This window comes from Amblyomma maculatum, chromosome 2, assembly GCF_055883805.1.
Source record: "Amblyomma maculatum isolate TAMU_Amacu chromosome 2, ASM5588380v1, whole genome shotgun sequence".
Taxonomy (NCBI): domain Eukaryota; kingdom Metazoa; phylum Arthropoda; class Arachnida; order Ixodida; family Ixodidae; genus Amblyomma; species Amblyomma maculatum.
The window spans coordinates 51,400,483-51,416,877 of NC_139345.1; the positions used below are offsets into that span (position 1 = coordinate 51,400,483).

At 43.3% G+C, this 16,395-nt stretch overlaps 2 protein-coding genes across 5 annotated transcripts in view; one reads left to right on the forward strand and one right to left on the reverse strand.

The window, feature by feature from the left end:
• Nucleotides 1-8,329, forward strand: part of LOC146198615 (putative sodium-coupled neutral amino acid transporter 11) — a 60,034-nt gene extending 51,705 nt beyond the window's left edge. For both annotated transcript variants that reach the window (XM_084594123.1, XM_084594124.1), the window contains one exon: nt 3,214-8,329. In XM_084594123.1, the coding sequence (XP_084450249.1) occupies nt 3,214-3,453 (240 nt within the window). In that variant the 3' untranslated portion in view covers nt 3,454-8,329. The remainder of the gene's footprint in view (nt 1-3,213) is intronic.
• Nucleotides 3,394-16,395, reverse strand: part of Wdr24 (WD repeat domain 24) — a 35,575-nt gene continuing 22,573 nt past the window's right edge. For all 3 annotated transcript variants that reach the window (XM_084594120.1, XM_084594121.1, XM_084594122.1), the window contains 3 exons: nt 15,311-15,503; nt 12,722-12,897; nt 3,394-3,530 (listed from right to left, as the gene is read on the reverse strand). In XM_084594120.1, the coding sequence (XP_084450246.1) occupies nt 12,762-12,897; nt 15,311-15,503 (329 nt within the window). In that variant the 3' untranslated portion in view covers nt 3,394-3,530; nt 12,722-12,761. The remainder of the gene's footprint in view (nt 3,531-12,721; nt 12,898-15,310; nt 15,504-16,395) is intronic.

The window sequence follows — 16,395 nt, forward strand, 5'->3', positions numbered from 1 at the left end:
GCGTTTACAAAAATATCCGAAGACTCGGCAATAATGTACGCGCAGGCACCAGCACTGCCTCCACTGCCAAACCTCCCGCAAACCATCTGCGTCAACACCTTCTCTCCAAGACAACTCCCGAGCGCTGGTGTCGAGAAAAAGTGTATAAAATTTGTTCTTAGCAAAAATAATTACCTGTGGGACAAAAAAAACTTCAAAAATGAGTCCCTCTTGAGGGTCGCTGATACCTGCAATGCAAGCATTTTCTCCTCGCAGCTGCAGCTGCCGCCGGTGCGGCGTGGCTCACCTACCTGGTCAGCTTGTACATAGCTCCACTGCCATGGCATTGCTGAACTCAATCACATCTTACTTATGAAGGAGTAGGGTTGACAATGAGGCAGTACCATGCTATTGTGCTGCAGCCAATTTTAAAGTGCTGTCCACAATGGCTTCAATGCAAAACAAAACCAGGTCTAGTTATGACCAGGGAACACGCGGCCACCTGCAGCGCACGTGGCAACCAGCACTGTAAATATTGTAAGCATGTTACTTTCGTGATTTGGCTGAGGCCGGACTTTTTTTTACGTACTTTAATGTACTTAACAATGTGCATGCCACAGAAGTGATGCTGCAAAGATGTAATGGAACTAGTATGCTGTGCCGTCAGTCAGTACTCAAATGTTGTATAAAAGCGATATCTGACAGCACCGTAGATGCTAGCTATCTTATGCATTGCTCTTGCAACGTGACCCAAAGTAGAAATGGACAATATTGGAGCGACCCAGCTCGTGCACTTTTTGCATTCATGCTCTGACACACACCTTCAGTCCACAGAGGCCACTATAACCTCAGTTAATGATGCAAACCAAGGTTGCCAAGCTCAGTTTGCGACAACCACATCTTCATCCATCATTTGAGCAGCAGTAACCGCAGTTACCATAACCATGGTTAAGCATGCCCGTGTGACAAGGGTATTAGTGTGTTCTTTACATACACCCGAGAAGATAAACATTTCCCCAAAATACTGCAAAAAATAATTCTGGCATACAGTATCGCTAGCACAAACAACCAAGGAAGGTTAAAACTATGTGAGATACAAAGGTTTCAATTACCAAAAAATTCAATCATTGCACAGCAAGCGTGAGTTTTTGTGCGACAACCCAAGCGACAGCATAAAAACAGAAAGAAAATACTTTTTCAAATGTACTTATACTAGAAACGCAGTATCAGAGCATTGCTCTGATACGAAACAGTTGATAATGGATGTGAGGACACGTCATGGTGTCACTACAACCAGCACTTCTTCTGGCAACCTATGCGATGTCATGCAACACTTGCACTGAAGAATAGCAAGCACAACTTCGCAGCTTGCTTCCCCTGTTATTTGTGCAGAATGCACTCTCTCTGGAGTTTTCATTTTTACACAGCAGTACCGCAGTACAGAAACTATGGACCTTTTCATGCGTCCTAACTCAAGCCACTTGATACGTTATGGTGAAATTCTCAGCTGGTGCTGACTGAAGCCAACTAGGAATTCCAGCCCTAGACATGGCATTGTGGAGGTCAGGCCAGTGCCATCATGCGTATCCTTTTTAAGACTATGATAGAAAAAAAGGCAATAAACTTGGGGAGGGGCCCTTGTGTGCTACGAATGTCTACATGTTAGATCACATCAGTGGTGGTCCACACTCTTTTGGAAAACATTTATCGAACAAAGAAAAAACGGTTGCATTTTAATGCTGACAAAACTTGTGAGGCAAAGCAAAAGCCCTTACGGCTCTGTTATACAAATGTCAAAGCTCAGAACCAATGTACATGCAATTTTCTGTTTCAGCAGCCACTCGCTATGTTTTCTCTCTCTCTCTCTTTCCTTCTTTTTTTCTTTTGTGAGCATCGCAGTGATGCAGCCGGAATGGCTGCGCAGTTGGCACAGAGGTATCTGCACAGAAGGCAAACACTTATTTTTGCCGAACTAGCAATACGGGACAACCGTCTTCAATGATGAAGTGGCCCACTCCAAAGCATGCGTGCACTGGGTCCAGCAGCACATGCTTGTTACACGTTATGCAATGCTGGTTGCAGTGCCAGTGCTTTCCAGCTGTGCTACACATACCCCATCGAAATTTGCCACTGTACTGCTACTGTCGACGAAAAGTGATGTAGCAACGCGTAAAAAACTGATGAAACCCCTTGCACACAATGAAGAGGAGCAGCAGATGATCGCCATAAGACACGGCCTTTTAAAAAGCCTATGTTTATCACTGAAGGCTATATAATGGAATGCAAATGCAGGCAGAGGCACTGAGTGAGATATTATATGTTACTTTCGAACAGAAATAAACCGAAGCGGGTGTTACTGTACAGGCTAGGAAAGGACTGACATCTCGCATCCTCGAGACAGGAACCCCACTCACAATATGGCGAAAATATCCGTTATAGCTCTGTAGTAGCATGTATGACCCAGAAAAACATTGTATCTTCTTATGTGCCTAGCAGTAGTTGTTCGCACCACCAATATTCTATAGAGGAAGGGCTATTCAAAGCATAATAAACAGGCATCACCTTGACCTTTCCGGGCTTCGGGTTGTACTCCTCTTTACTCTGTGTCTTTTCTTGCCCCTTTGATTGAAGTACTGTGGAGCATGTGGAGTCTGGATGCAACAGCTGGTTTGTTTGGGCTGCTCTGTCATTCATAAGATTGAGTACCTATGCCATTGAACCTTTAACCGCAACGAAATGCACAGTGTTTTATCGCAGCCAACTTGCAGCTATTTTAGTGTTTAGCACACAATCCAATAACTCTCACTTGTAAAACTAGATCAGTGTCTGCATAACTCCATCTGTGCTGTCTAGAAGCCGAGACTCTTCCGCACTGTGCCGCAATGACACACTGCAACCTTGTCAGACAGTCAACACTTTCTGCATGAGACACGTGTCACATACACTTCAACATTTGTCCAGACCTGCTTACATGCTCATGAACTGGGACATACAATGTTTGATAGCTGACTATTCATGTGGTTTATAAATAATATTCTCATTCTTTCCAATTGCCATCCCATCCGACTTCACATATGCTTCTATAACGAAGCACTGCAAAAATGAGATTTGTACAGTGCAATTATTCATACCCCCCTCTCCTCACTCCCCAAAGTAAGTGTTTCAGGTTGCACTCAGCGTGAGTAGTGAATTTAAGACGCACAGCCATGACACACGCTTCTCCTTCTGTGCCAGGGCGTATTGGCTGCAATACCCCTTGCCTACATCCTGCCGGCAGCCACATACCTCAAGGTGGAAAATGGGCCTCTGCTGTCTTGGGCCAAGATTCCGGCGCTCATGCTGGCAGTCTGCGGAGCAGCGGTTGCCATATGTGGCACTGTGGTGTCTATCCTCGACATCAGCGCCGGCGTCTCTTGCAGCCACGGAGCAGACATGCATTACTGCATTGTGCCGGCAGCAAACATCACGACTTAGAGCGCAGGCACGTCCGCTAACAGTTTCTCTCTGCTCGGGTGCCGATGTCCTTCCTCTGGTGTGAGCCATGTGCAGACCTGAGTTAGAAGGGAAAGAGAGAGGGAGGAGTTCATGTCGTTAAACTCTGCTGGTTCACTCTGTGCTAATAGCTGGTTAAAGAACACTAAGAGAGGTGCATGTACAACAAGCACAATTTTCTTATGTTTGTGCTGTTTAGCCAATTCTTGGTACATGGAGAGAGTGCAGCAAACATTATGAGGAAGAAAGCTGCATTGTCGCTCTTCTTCCAGGGGATGGCAGAATTGAATAATGCATCGCTGTCAGCTGCAGGCGGCTCCTCTCCATTTGCTTGTTCCCTGTGCAGGCACTTTGTACCTTCACTTTCGTTTGTGCGTGATGTGTGAGTATGAGAGTCTGGGCTCTTTCAGGAAATGGTAAAAAGAACTTTATTTTTTTTTCCTTGCCAATATAATGAGCACTGTATATATACGGTGCAACTTCGAAGGCAACCCTAGCGCTATTTGTGGCTTATCTTGCTCGAACACTGCGCGGCATGTTTTCTTTTAATTGGTGCCGAACGCATTTGCACTTCACTGTTGAGCCCAATTTATTTAGATAGAAAAGTGGAACGCATAGTCCAAATAATGTTTGTGGAAAAGGGGAAATTTTCTTCTTTGAATATGTGAACTGCACAGTGCAACATATCCCACAGATACTAACAACCATCATGGCTCAAGGAGAGGAGGGCTACTGTTTATTATTTTTTTCATACCCATCTTTGCATTGTGTTTTAAGCTTTCCTTGATAAGCCATCAAGAAGAGGGATAAGAGTTCACAAAGGTCTTTACCAAAGATATTGTGCAAAAGTTCACATTTTACCTGCACTTTTTCACTGTTGTGATTTTTGCTTTGCGGCTTGGTACTGAAGGCAGTTATATGTGTGCGTGTGTGTGTGTGCTGTTTGTTTTATTTGCATGTTGGTTGTTCTCGTTATTGTTTAGCTCCCTACTATACAAGACAGTTGTAAGTGGTTAGAATATATTTCAGAAATATGCATGGGCCTGCCGCCTTCCAGGCACTATGTATATAATTTATAATGTTAAACTATCACCTATAATGCAAATGCCCGTGGTGCAGCACATAGCCGAGGAGTTCCTTCTCCATCATCCTTTAAAGCCAAAGACGACCTGAGGTGATGCAGGCAGGCAAACAATCTTTTTCAGCGTTTGCGTTCACACTTGAACTCAGTCACAAGTACCCAAAGAGGTGCCTTTCTATATATGTACCAATTGTGCAAGAACATTAGCTTCAATGGCGAGACATGCGGACCACTACAAGGCACAAGCAACTGATACCTAATAGCACTTTCTGCAATTGTAAAATGGTTCGCCATTACTAATTCTTCAGGTCAGTCTGAAATCATTGGCAGCTTCTGAGTATGTATATTAGAACACCGTATTCTGTCCTCTTGCAACAGGCTAGTGAGGGCAGTAGGATTGTTTCCACTGTAGAGAAGTGGTGCATGTCTTTTTCTTTTTATTCTTTATGTGTTTGCGTATGTGCGTGCATGCACATTCCTTTAAGTTCACCACATATGAGTGCTATGGCATCTATTACCTCAATGGCCACACTTTCAAAGCTTGCAAGCCTGGCAGCATAGCTGCGTAATTTACATTCCCCTAATGTTTCCTTTTGAGACAAACACATACATAAACAGCATTTATTTTGACCAAACTTAGTGGTGATATTTTTTGTCAACATGTTTTTTTGTAACAGTCCCAAAATAAACCAAAGTACAAGGTTACCCCATTTTTGTTCACTATATGTTCTCTATATCAATCTTCAGCTGAAGAACTGTGGTTTTCACTTTACATAGAGGGTTGTATTTTCATGATTACTCCATACTTTCACTGAACATTTTGGCATTTGTGACCTGCCAAACATAATTTGCTTTACTGCGTTGACCTGGAGCTGGAATAATATGTGCATGCCGATTCGCATTATCCATGAATAGGTTTAACCACAAGAGTTTAAGCAGGCCTCACAGAAGATGCTGCAGAGAGCAAATTTCTACAAAAAGTTAACGAGTTTTCCTAATCAACACTGACAGCAATTGGCATTTTGCAACGCAAGTGATTATACAGAAGAAATGCAGCTGCTCAAATAGGTCTGCATGCCGTAGCGCATTATGTTCAGACTTCGTATGAGTGCACACAAATGCGAACTACATGCAAGAATATGCCCATGTACAGATAATACAGATCCAAATTAAGAGCCCCAGCTTGCTAAAATTAACTTGCAGGGCACCACTGTGGCATATGGTGCATTTAAAATATACTAAAAAGCTGCACACAAATAGAATACCACAAGCTACACCTTGTACATCATGCCCCTGGTTCACAAAGCTGATTAATGCATAACACTGTAGTAATGCCAACCTTTCACCATTTACTTTGTATCAGCGGACAAAGAGAAGGATGAAGAGGCATAAGCTGTGTGAGGTGACACATCAAACCTTGGCCCCATCGTCGACATGTGCAGAGGCAACAACAATGACATAGCACGTGGGCTCAGAGATTCCAGAGTGGATTACTAAATCTGCTGTCAAGTTCTGGAGCCATATTCTAGAACGTGACAACAGAGAGAGAGAAGTTATTTCACAAAAGGAAAGTAGGAGAGGTCAGCCAGTGGCAAACCTGCTACTCCACTCTGGGGAAGGTGGAAAATGGAAGTAAAGCAGAGCTACGGGTACGAATGGAGGATGACGATGTATGGTGCAGTGAAAATATTTGTGGCGATCCAAGTTAATAAAGAGACCTCGCACACACTTGGTGACGCCTCCATACACATCCAGACAGCAGATTTTACTGCAAACTTTGTAGGGTGTATGCCACCTCACACAACTCTTGCCTCTTCATCCTCTTTTTCATTTACTGGTTCTGATTCGGGGCAGATGCATTGGTAGTCCGCATACAGCCGAGGGTACAATCTGTGACACATAATGTGCACTGTACGCAATTTTTCATGACTTGCAGATATTGCATACACAGGCTTAGAGAATAAACCAACATTAAAAATATTATCTCAATTGTTGCAGCCACAATCTTGGCCCTGAAGTCACCAGTGTTATACACTGATGACAAAATTTTGAATGCACATAAAAACAATGTGTTACCATTACAAATTTTAAAAGAGGAAGAATGCCAGCAATAGAGACGGGAACACACACACCAGGAGTCAAAATTTGTGTTGCACTGTAAGCTTTCCCTGCCAGTATGGTGTCAACACTCGTGAAATAGCACCACAGTCTGAAATCCTGAGAATGGGGTATCAAAGACATTTTGGCATGGCAGCAAACCAACCAGCACCAGGCCAGCCAACTCTCAAAACTTAATGACCCTGAGTGACAACTTGGTATTAGAACATAAACCGCACCATACTGCATGCAAAGCTCACTATTTCTGACCTGCTGACAAGCAATGACAGCAATGTGCTTGCAGACTGCCTACGACAGTGCATGCTAAGACTGACTGCTTGGGTAATTTTAATTTTTTCATGAGAGGAGGCAATGCTCACTTAAATACTAAATCATGCTACCTTTAGTAAGGGTCTATTCATTACAGATGTTTCAATATCTGCTCCCAATCAGACAGGACTATCTGTAACATGACAGTTCTTTGCACAAAAAGAATCCTTGAAGTACTAACGTTGCAACAGTATGCTTGCCGCAATGCATCGTGCAATACCGCTAGAATAATACGTGTTGGGAGGACCAGCTGGAGAACAGGTGAGCTCCAAGTGGGCCAATGTCCAGTTTTCCGACTGGGCTCGTAGCATAATGCTCTCGAAAAAACGGCACAGTCATTCAAAACCTTTGTGGCTGAGGTGGTCACAACAGCCGATTTCTTAAAGACTAAGGGGCAGTAATGTCTGCCAGTATGGGTACTATTAGTACACAGAGCCAAAATGTGGTGGGTAGCTCATATGAGCCTTCCTTTTACATGACAGCAATGAGTATAAAGGCAACACTTCCTCTCCCTACATGCATGCACACACACGTTCCGAGATCACAAGCTGTAAAGATCTCACCACTCACGATCTTCAAGGGAAAAATTTACTGGTATTCTTTGCTGTCACTGCACTTACCTCGTAACTTTGTGCACTCTAGCCAAAATTCCCTTCAAGTTCAGTCAAAGAAATGACTAGGTACTGAGGTAAAAATTATTCGCATCTTTTTCTCTGCACACGTCATGTTATATAAACTACTCCGAAACAACGAAAAACAGCCATAACAAGTCACTTGACGCGTTAGTTGCAGCCTCTGCCAAGCTGAGCTATTCAAAACCATTACAGACATTGTTTTATGTGAGATCTATAGCAGCAGCTGCTGCCTGCCCTCCATCGAGAAGAGAAGTAAAAATAGGGCAGTGATATGGAGGCCTTGCCGGATAAGTGGCTAGGTGCTGGACATATTAAGTTTTCCTTATCTAAAATTTTTGATCTGACCATTCAAAGCGCAGAACCAGGTTATTTTAACTTGTAGCATAGAGGAGGATAAAAACAAAAAACATGTACTTACAGTGCTATTTTTGAAACCAACTGCAGGCAAGGACACATTTCTCAAAACGGGTTGTGCGCACAAACTATCACAATTTCTCTACGATGATGAGTCGTGCTGTGTTTAGCGCTTCAAACTCTTTGCAGCTTTGCTCTTACCTCCCAGTTTCATGTTTACTGTGGCATGTGCCGTGTGTTCTTTGTTGCCTTGCCTACACACGTGACGTACTGGCTCAAACTGTTCTACCTAATGTCATCTCCGTGTGCTCACAGTGTTGAAGGCAATGTGTGCTGAGATAAACTTCTGATTATGTCTCAACACGACTGTGTGTTTATTTTTTCACTCGTACCATTACGTACAGTGTGAAAAAAATACACCTTCATGTTAACGTATTGCAACTGCAAACAGAATATCCCAATAACATATGATGACACAACATATAAATTTCAAGAACTGCATGCAAAAGCTATGTATGCTATGTATTGTAACCTGCAGTAGGTGCTTTTTACCTTGATGCTCATGACAATATTTAATCTGTGCCAGGGCCTAGTTTGGAAAATGAAATGGTATATATCAGAACATATAGTAGAAAACCAGTTTTTGTTCCGATTGTAAATGATTGTGCTCTGCTAAAGAGCTTCACTCGACATGCAGGGTGTGTCCGGAAAGTAATGCAATCTTATCCGTAGAAAAGAAGGTATTCAAGATATTGTTACAGACATTTAAAATTCTTTGAAGTAGTACCTTTTGGCATCTACACATTTCTGCCATGCACTGTATGCATCCTGGAAGGCGTCGACAGGAACCTCGTATAGAGCCTTTGTCACGGCGGTTTGAATCCCTTCGATGTCCCGAAATGGACTTCCTTTCAGGGCGCTCTTGATTCTTGGGAAGAGAAAGTCTGGCAGAGCCAGGTCAGGACTATAGAGGGGCCGGGGCAGCGTCGCCAGGTTGTGCTTGGTCAGAAACTCCCAAACGCACAAAGTGTGTGGCTAGGAACGTTGTCGTGTACAACTCGCAGGTATCGGCTATCTCCTTTCCCACTTGAAGTACCCTTTTTCTGTGTCTCTCGAGCACGTCCACCTGGTAGACAGCGTTGATTGCCTGTCCTTGGGGTACAAATTTGTTAACTACAACCTTGGCGTCAAAAAAGACCTTTTGCATTGTTATAATTTCGAGGGCTCCTCGTTTCCTTCTTGGGGCGAGGGGCTCTGAGGTTTGCCATCCAGAACTCTGGCGGTTCGCGGTGCTATGAGAATAGAACAAAGCAGATTCCTCGCAGACTTGCTGGATCATTTGATAGGTCTTCGCAAGACTCTCATTCTGTTTATCGCAGAACTTGATTGCGTACCGTTGTTCACATGTGGATGCCATCATATGTCGTGACAAGGGCACTCTTAGTAGGTACATGGAAACAGCCATCATGACGCTCCTAGAGCGCAGAGCAGTTTGCGCTGTGCTAGGCAGTGATGAAAAAAGTTGAACGTCCCCTCGCCTAAACCAACCAATCCGAGCGAGGTAGGATCAACTACATTACTTTCCAGACACACCCTGTAGTTTGATACAATATAACAGCTGGTGATTTTGTCCCATCCGGAAGGACGAGCAGCATGGCATGCAAGAAAAGTGTCAACAGGGGGCAGGGCCACAATCAAGAACTTGGACACAAGTTTTGCACTGTGCCCATAGAACTCTGAACTGCGATCATTTTCTGAGACTGCACATGTGCAATATTAAGCCCACGAACGCCAGCTCCAGTGCTGTGACAGCTAGGCCCATCACTGCTACATCCAATTTGAACTCTACGGGAACTCTAGCTGGACTCGAAATGAGCTGATGCCTTGGTCCTGTCAACATGAGTATTGAAGAAAGGTATCCCATGATCTGGGCTCAAAATGAGTCCACTGCAGACAAGGATGCCTCTGAATATGCCCTACTGATGATGAGATGATGCAGAGTATGCGTTATATGCAACCCGACATTCTTTTTACAGACACTAAGGCTTCCCTCTTATCTCGACATTGCAAGCAGGCTGGAAAGTACAACTCCAGCGAAATCATACCCCATGCAGCACAAGAAACACTCCTTAAGCAAAGCTAGTTGGGAGTCAACGTGTCATTAATTTCTTAATGAAGCGCACATAAATTTGCTCTGCTCTTCTCTTGCACAACCAAACTGGCCATTGGAATAACCTGTGAGCAACAGAAAAGGCGCTAACAAACAAGGAGCAGAGGAAGACTAAAAGCAATTGATAAAATGTTGGAAAGACCTGAACACAGTACTAAAGGTGCACTAAAGAGAACTGTGAGGTCGTCTTCTAACAGCAGGAACTCGACCTACATGCTCCAAGCATTCTTTTAAACTTCGAATTATTGCCTTGCGTGGCGTACTTTGCTGTTGAAGTCAGACAAAATGTTCCGACTTTTGCCCTTTTTTTTTTCGCCACAGAAAGAAGAAAGCGTAACACAACACATGGAGTTCGTTTCAGGCTATCGCTTGTGACGGCTTGCCGCTTTACTGACAGCAGAGTAATATTCAAAATAATCTAGTGAACATGGCTTGTTGTTTTAGTGACACGCTCACTGAATCAACAATATATATTTTTTTTTAATGCTTTATTTTTCCTTTAATACAAGGAGCATCCACTAAAAAACTGCTTCGAAGAGCAGCTTGATGGGCGGCTGCCCCTGTATATGACTGCATTTTACAGCAAAGAAGTCACGCTTACACAATGAATGAATAATTAATTAATGGAGAAATAATTAGATTACAAAAAAGCACTAGGTAAATCAGGAAAAATACATGAAATAATACAGAGGCATGCCGCAAGATAGAACACTTAATTTAAAAATATGTATTCATAAAAACCATATAGCGGTTCTGTCAAAATATGATTTGCATTGTATCCAAAAATACAATTACTTTGGACGTCTTCACAAATTATAGCATTTTCGTTGGCCATAGCAGAGTGATGATGTTGAGCCACGTGAAAGCAGAGTACAAGCGTAATTTTATTGCCATGGGCTTAATTTACGGCTATGCTGCCCGCGACTAAGAAGCCTGAAAACCCAGAACACAAAATAAAAGTGAAAAAATTTTGTAGCACGCTCTTCATCGCACCTTAAAAAAACCCCTTTAGTTACTTTAGTTAAGAAGGGAGACTGCTTGCAGATGCCTATTATTTTGCATATTAAAATGAAACTAGCCACTGGGCGCACGCAATACTACAAGATAGGTGTGTGGGACAAAGCTGCACATATATATATACTAGGCATAGGAAAGACAGCTGGTATTTCGTTTGTCAGATGTTTATCACAGTGAAAATGAGTAAAAAGAGGAAACAACAGCCACAAACTTCCAGCTGGCAAACATTCCACGTAAAAAAGCCAAAGGCCTTTATGCAACAGATACGAGAACAAGGTAAGAAGAAATTACACAAGAATTGTGACTGCAGGCATGCACAAATGCTTTTTACCTGCCATTCTGTCTTTCTCATTTCTTAACAGTTTTTCTGTCTAGGATATGAGTTGGGACTTCAGAATAAATTTAGATGATTCCGGTTATAACAAACCCAGATGTATCAAATTATTGCTCACAATAAACTCTCTGAATCTCTCCTCAAGAATCCCACGCAAAAGTACAGGAGTGGTACTCGCATCTATCAAACTTTCTTTCAGCAGAACCTTCAATATATCGAATTATACGCTGTGCTCCTGTAAAGAGAGCTTCTTTTAATGTTGTCCCCACAGTCATTTCTCGCGCACGAAGCCAGGTCGGCTTCTGGTAGTGCGAACACTGTAAAACCGCATAGTGAGGTGAAAGTAGAGCCCAGAGCTAGCTGAAAGTGCTCCTCTGCCTGGCATGCTTGTTTTCAACGCGACATTGCTGTCATCGGTGAAGCCAGTCTAGCTGACCAAAAGCTTGCAGCGGCTCTCGCGAGACCTGCTGCTGAAAGAGAATGAAATCACCTGCACCCTAAATTAACTTTGTTAATCTTTGCATTTATTGTGTACCAGTAACGAAATTAGACCTAGGCAGCTTTTCCCAAAGCACCGATTATATGAATAGGGCAACTGCACTAGAAAGAACGGACAATGGAAAGAGAAAACATAGGAGGCACACTGCCCCTTTTTTCCTCTTTCTGTTGTTCATGTTTTTTAGTGCAACTTCCCTATTCATACAATGAATGTAAATCAACTTGCCCAGCATGCCATTCGCAGCAGCTTGTATGTGAACCCCAACGCCAATGGCACTTGTGCCACGTGGCGCGAGACACGAGATGCGAGCTCCAACCAAATGTTTGGAGCGCAAGCTCGTACTGATGGAGCAGGATGTGAAGGTGCGCCCACTGTAGTCCTCTTTTCATTACCTGGTGCAAGGTGTGCTCGGTGCAAAATGGTGCGTGTGCTTCACTTGCGGCGAGCAATGTGCTGCAGTACATCAGTGAGCATCACATTGGTGCAGGAAGTGCGCTACTAACAACGGCACACCATACTCATGCCTCTAGGTTACATTGCACCTCATCTGCTGGCATGTTTCACGTATCAAATTATCAATATATCGAACTATTTTGATATCCCGTTCAAGTTCGATATACCCGGGATCGACTGCAGAATGGAAGTTAATACTCGCAGCTTTGCCCTCTTGCTGTGGTCGTGTGCCAAAGATAAAAAAAGCTGCAGGTGCCACTTGCTGTTCTGGGATGTTTACCTTAATGGGAGGACCGCGGAGGCATCTGGGAAGGCCGTCGCTATGTGTACTCGCATAGGTGGCCACATCCTGCTGGGCACAGCCGCTGCTTGCTGAACCACGCTGACACATGCTGCAGGTGACCACCATGTGCACAGCCTTGGCACCACACAAACAGTCCACGCACTACTTCATGGCTGCACAGACGCAGGCAACGCCAGCTGTTAGCAAGGCTTACCCACACAGATACAATGTTCTCAATGAAGCATGGACAACAGGCAGCAAACCCCTCATGAGCCAACTGCTGCACCCACTTTTATGGACCCAGATGTATTCAGAAACAGTCAGTGAGGCTCTCATTGTCAGAAAAGGAATTCTGACAGACACCATCAATTTTTCATGGAAGATTGTTAAAATATGCAAAACTGCTAAACTTACAGAGCTTTCATTTTTAAAACCCTGCACCTGTTGAGGAGACACGCCAAATCTAAGCCCATTACTATGAACTCGTATCTCTTTAGTTCAGGTAAAACCAACATTCTGAATTACGTTTATTTACATGAAAGCCTGGATCCCTAATGCAGATTAGTGCAATCCAGTCAGGCTCAAGTTATATATGAGATGTGGTGCACGCTTCAGGCTAATTTCACAAGCTTGGCAAGGTCAGCGTACGGATTCCTGGCCTGAAAGTACACTTTGGCCAGCAGGGTCATGTTTGTTGCACATGCATGTTGAGGTGAAGAGAGGTCGTTTCATCATTCGGGCTCTTCAGGGTGTCTAGCAAACCACTATTTTCAAAATCCCTGACTTTTCCAGGTTTTCCCTGATTATTTCAGTTCAAATTCCCTGACAAGTGAAGACGTGAAGACGCTCAAAAATGTAGCTGCTGACGATAATGAGCAATGACCAATAAATAACTGCAAAAAACTGCTTATTAATCATATTCTGCAATTTACAATAGAAAAAGGCTGTCATTACTGCTAGTGGTCATAAACAACGTCAAACATTTACCAAAAATTAAAATAGCACTGATGCTAGCCTCAGAGCATGCGAGCCGCCCTTCCCGCAAACAGCCGAGCCAATCCAATCCAATATGGAGGCGCGGGCTTTGCAGTGCGGTTGCTGATCGCAAGGTTATTCCTGCTTTTTGTTGCGTACTGCTCCCAAGCAGCACTTCCGCATATTTTACCGAGTACCTACCTCACGTGCGTATTGGTTCTGTTGTGGCAGCTCAGACATGCACTGGCATCAACGTAATATATTGCGTCTAGCCTTGCGGCACAGCCGCCGTGGAGGCCGCGCACTGACGACAGCATGCACACAAACACACAAAAATATGCATGAATTACTTGCTTTGCACCAGCTTAAAATGAAAATGCACAGCAGAATATATTGTGCCATAATTTCCCTGACTTGGCGAAATTTTTATGGTTTCTCTGACATTTCCCGGTGCATAAAATTTCCCTGACAATAATAGATTTCCCGGTTTTCCAGGTAGCTAGACACCCTGTCCTCCTACTCAAAACTCAATAAAGAGGCATACATAATCCCACCCCAGGTCAGATCCCGTGAAATGCTCAAGATACGCAGATAGCCCACATTCTGTCAAGAGTTGGTGCCATAATTTGAAAGGAGTGTTTGCTATGTGGAGTAAAATTTACCCTGTAGTAAACTGGAAATTTCCCCAATTTTATTTACATATGTATTATGTAGGGCATGTTTACCATGCAAGTGCATTTGTTATAAGGGATTTAAATACATGCATAAATACATGCATAAATATTTGAAATTTCAAATATGAATCGAATATGTTGGTTACTCAATTCATGTTTGGTTAAAAAAAACTGATCGCTAGAGTTTTCCGAATATTCAAAAATTGACGAAAACACCCAAAATTTTCAATATTCGAACACTGCTGAATATTCTAAAGTCTTTGGATGCAGCAAAATATTATTTCAATCCCAAGTAATTCAGAAAATCCAAACTAGGAGTGCAAAGCATTTGACAAAACCAAGAAAAACATTTTCACTTGGGTTTTATCTCAACGGCAGAAAACTGTCAAGGAGGTGTCCATCAGACAAAACTACTGTGATGCAAATAGTTTTCAGAACTTTTTCAAGCTCATTACATAATTGCAGCTTTCAGTCAATTTAAACATGTTTTCTGGTGCCTCGAAGGCTGCATTAACAAGAGTTTACTGCATTCGGCAGTGATATGATAGCTCCACCCGGTTTCACACAAGTCCATTCATACAATAGACTGGCGTAGCAAATTCTGTATAAAATTTATAATCAATTTTTCAACACACTTCTGTGGAATTCAGTTTTGTTTGCTTGCAAATACAACCGTGCGCAATTCTGAAATAAGCAAGACGAACAATGTTTGGTATTTTTTCTTTTCCAGATTTTTTTTTTCATTGTTTTTGTTCTTTTTTTTTTTTTTCACTGATCATATATTTGGCATTCGAAGGCATTTGTTATCTATATTCACATTCAATTCGTATTTAAAAATTTACATGTTCGCACACCTCTATGGATATAAGTAAGAGTGCAGCCTGGACCACAGTCTGCCTGGAGGAGCATATTCAGCGGTACAGATGGCACAACTCACCAGATGGCGCAAGGGGCAGGGATGGCTTTGCAGCGGTCGCACAGCCATCCCGAGCGGGCCAGTGGCTTTTGGCAGCCGCCACACACCGTGTGCACCACCGTTGACTGCTGGTTGAGGGTTGACACAGACGCCAGGTTACTCAGGGAGATCACCCGTGCTATCACATTCCACATCTGGAACCTGCTCAAGAGGTCTGGTGCAAAAGGGACAACAATGGGGATGAGGGCGGGCTAAGAAATCATATTCTAGGGCTAGCCACCAGGAAAGAGATACGCAATCACAATTAATCCGACCTGCTAAGCAAAAGCTTGGTTTGTTTTGTGGGGTTTAACGTCCAAAGTGACTCGGGTTATGAGAGGCGTCATAGTGGAAGGCTCTGGCAATTTAGACCATCTGGGGTTTTTTAACCTGCCCTGACATCACATAGCACACAGACACCTTGTATTTCGTCTCCATCAAAAAGTGGCCGCCATAGCGGGGATTCGATCCTGCATCCTTGGGCACAGCAGTCAAGCGTCCCAACAACTGCACCACTGGGGCGGACCAAGCAGAAGTAGTGGCCATTAGTCATGTCATACGTTGCACTGAATGGCATTCAAACATGGTGCAATGTGCATAATGAAGCAGGTAGTATAGCAGCACGGAATGTGCTAGCTTTTGTCTCTAGCAGTATGTGGTTATTTTATTATCAGACATTCAAAAGGAAGGAAAAGATGTTTGCTAGCCCCAGTATCTGCTATCTAATATCTGAAGCACCTGAACTGGGGTAGCGGAAATAAATGGATAGTGAGGAAGCGGTAGAGGAAATCAAAGAGGTGAGCGACAGGGAGAAAGGACAGGGTAAGTAAAAATAAAGAGAAATATATACACTATGGCACAATGTGTCTAGCAAACCGGATCTATTTTCAGCCACTTTAGGTGCGTATCGCCCCTCCAAGTCACATGTGTTGCAGGTTACACAGAACGCAGTGAGAAAGCATGCTGCATTTCAAAGCCCAAAACAGGGGTGAAGTTTTACGAACATTGTCAGATGAATTTTCCTTTCTCTTAAAATACTAAATAGGAAGACAGATGTAGGCACATCA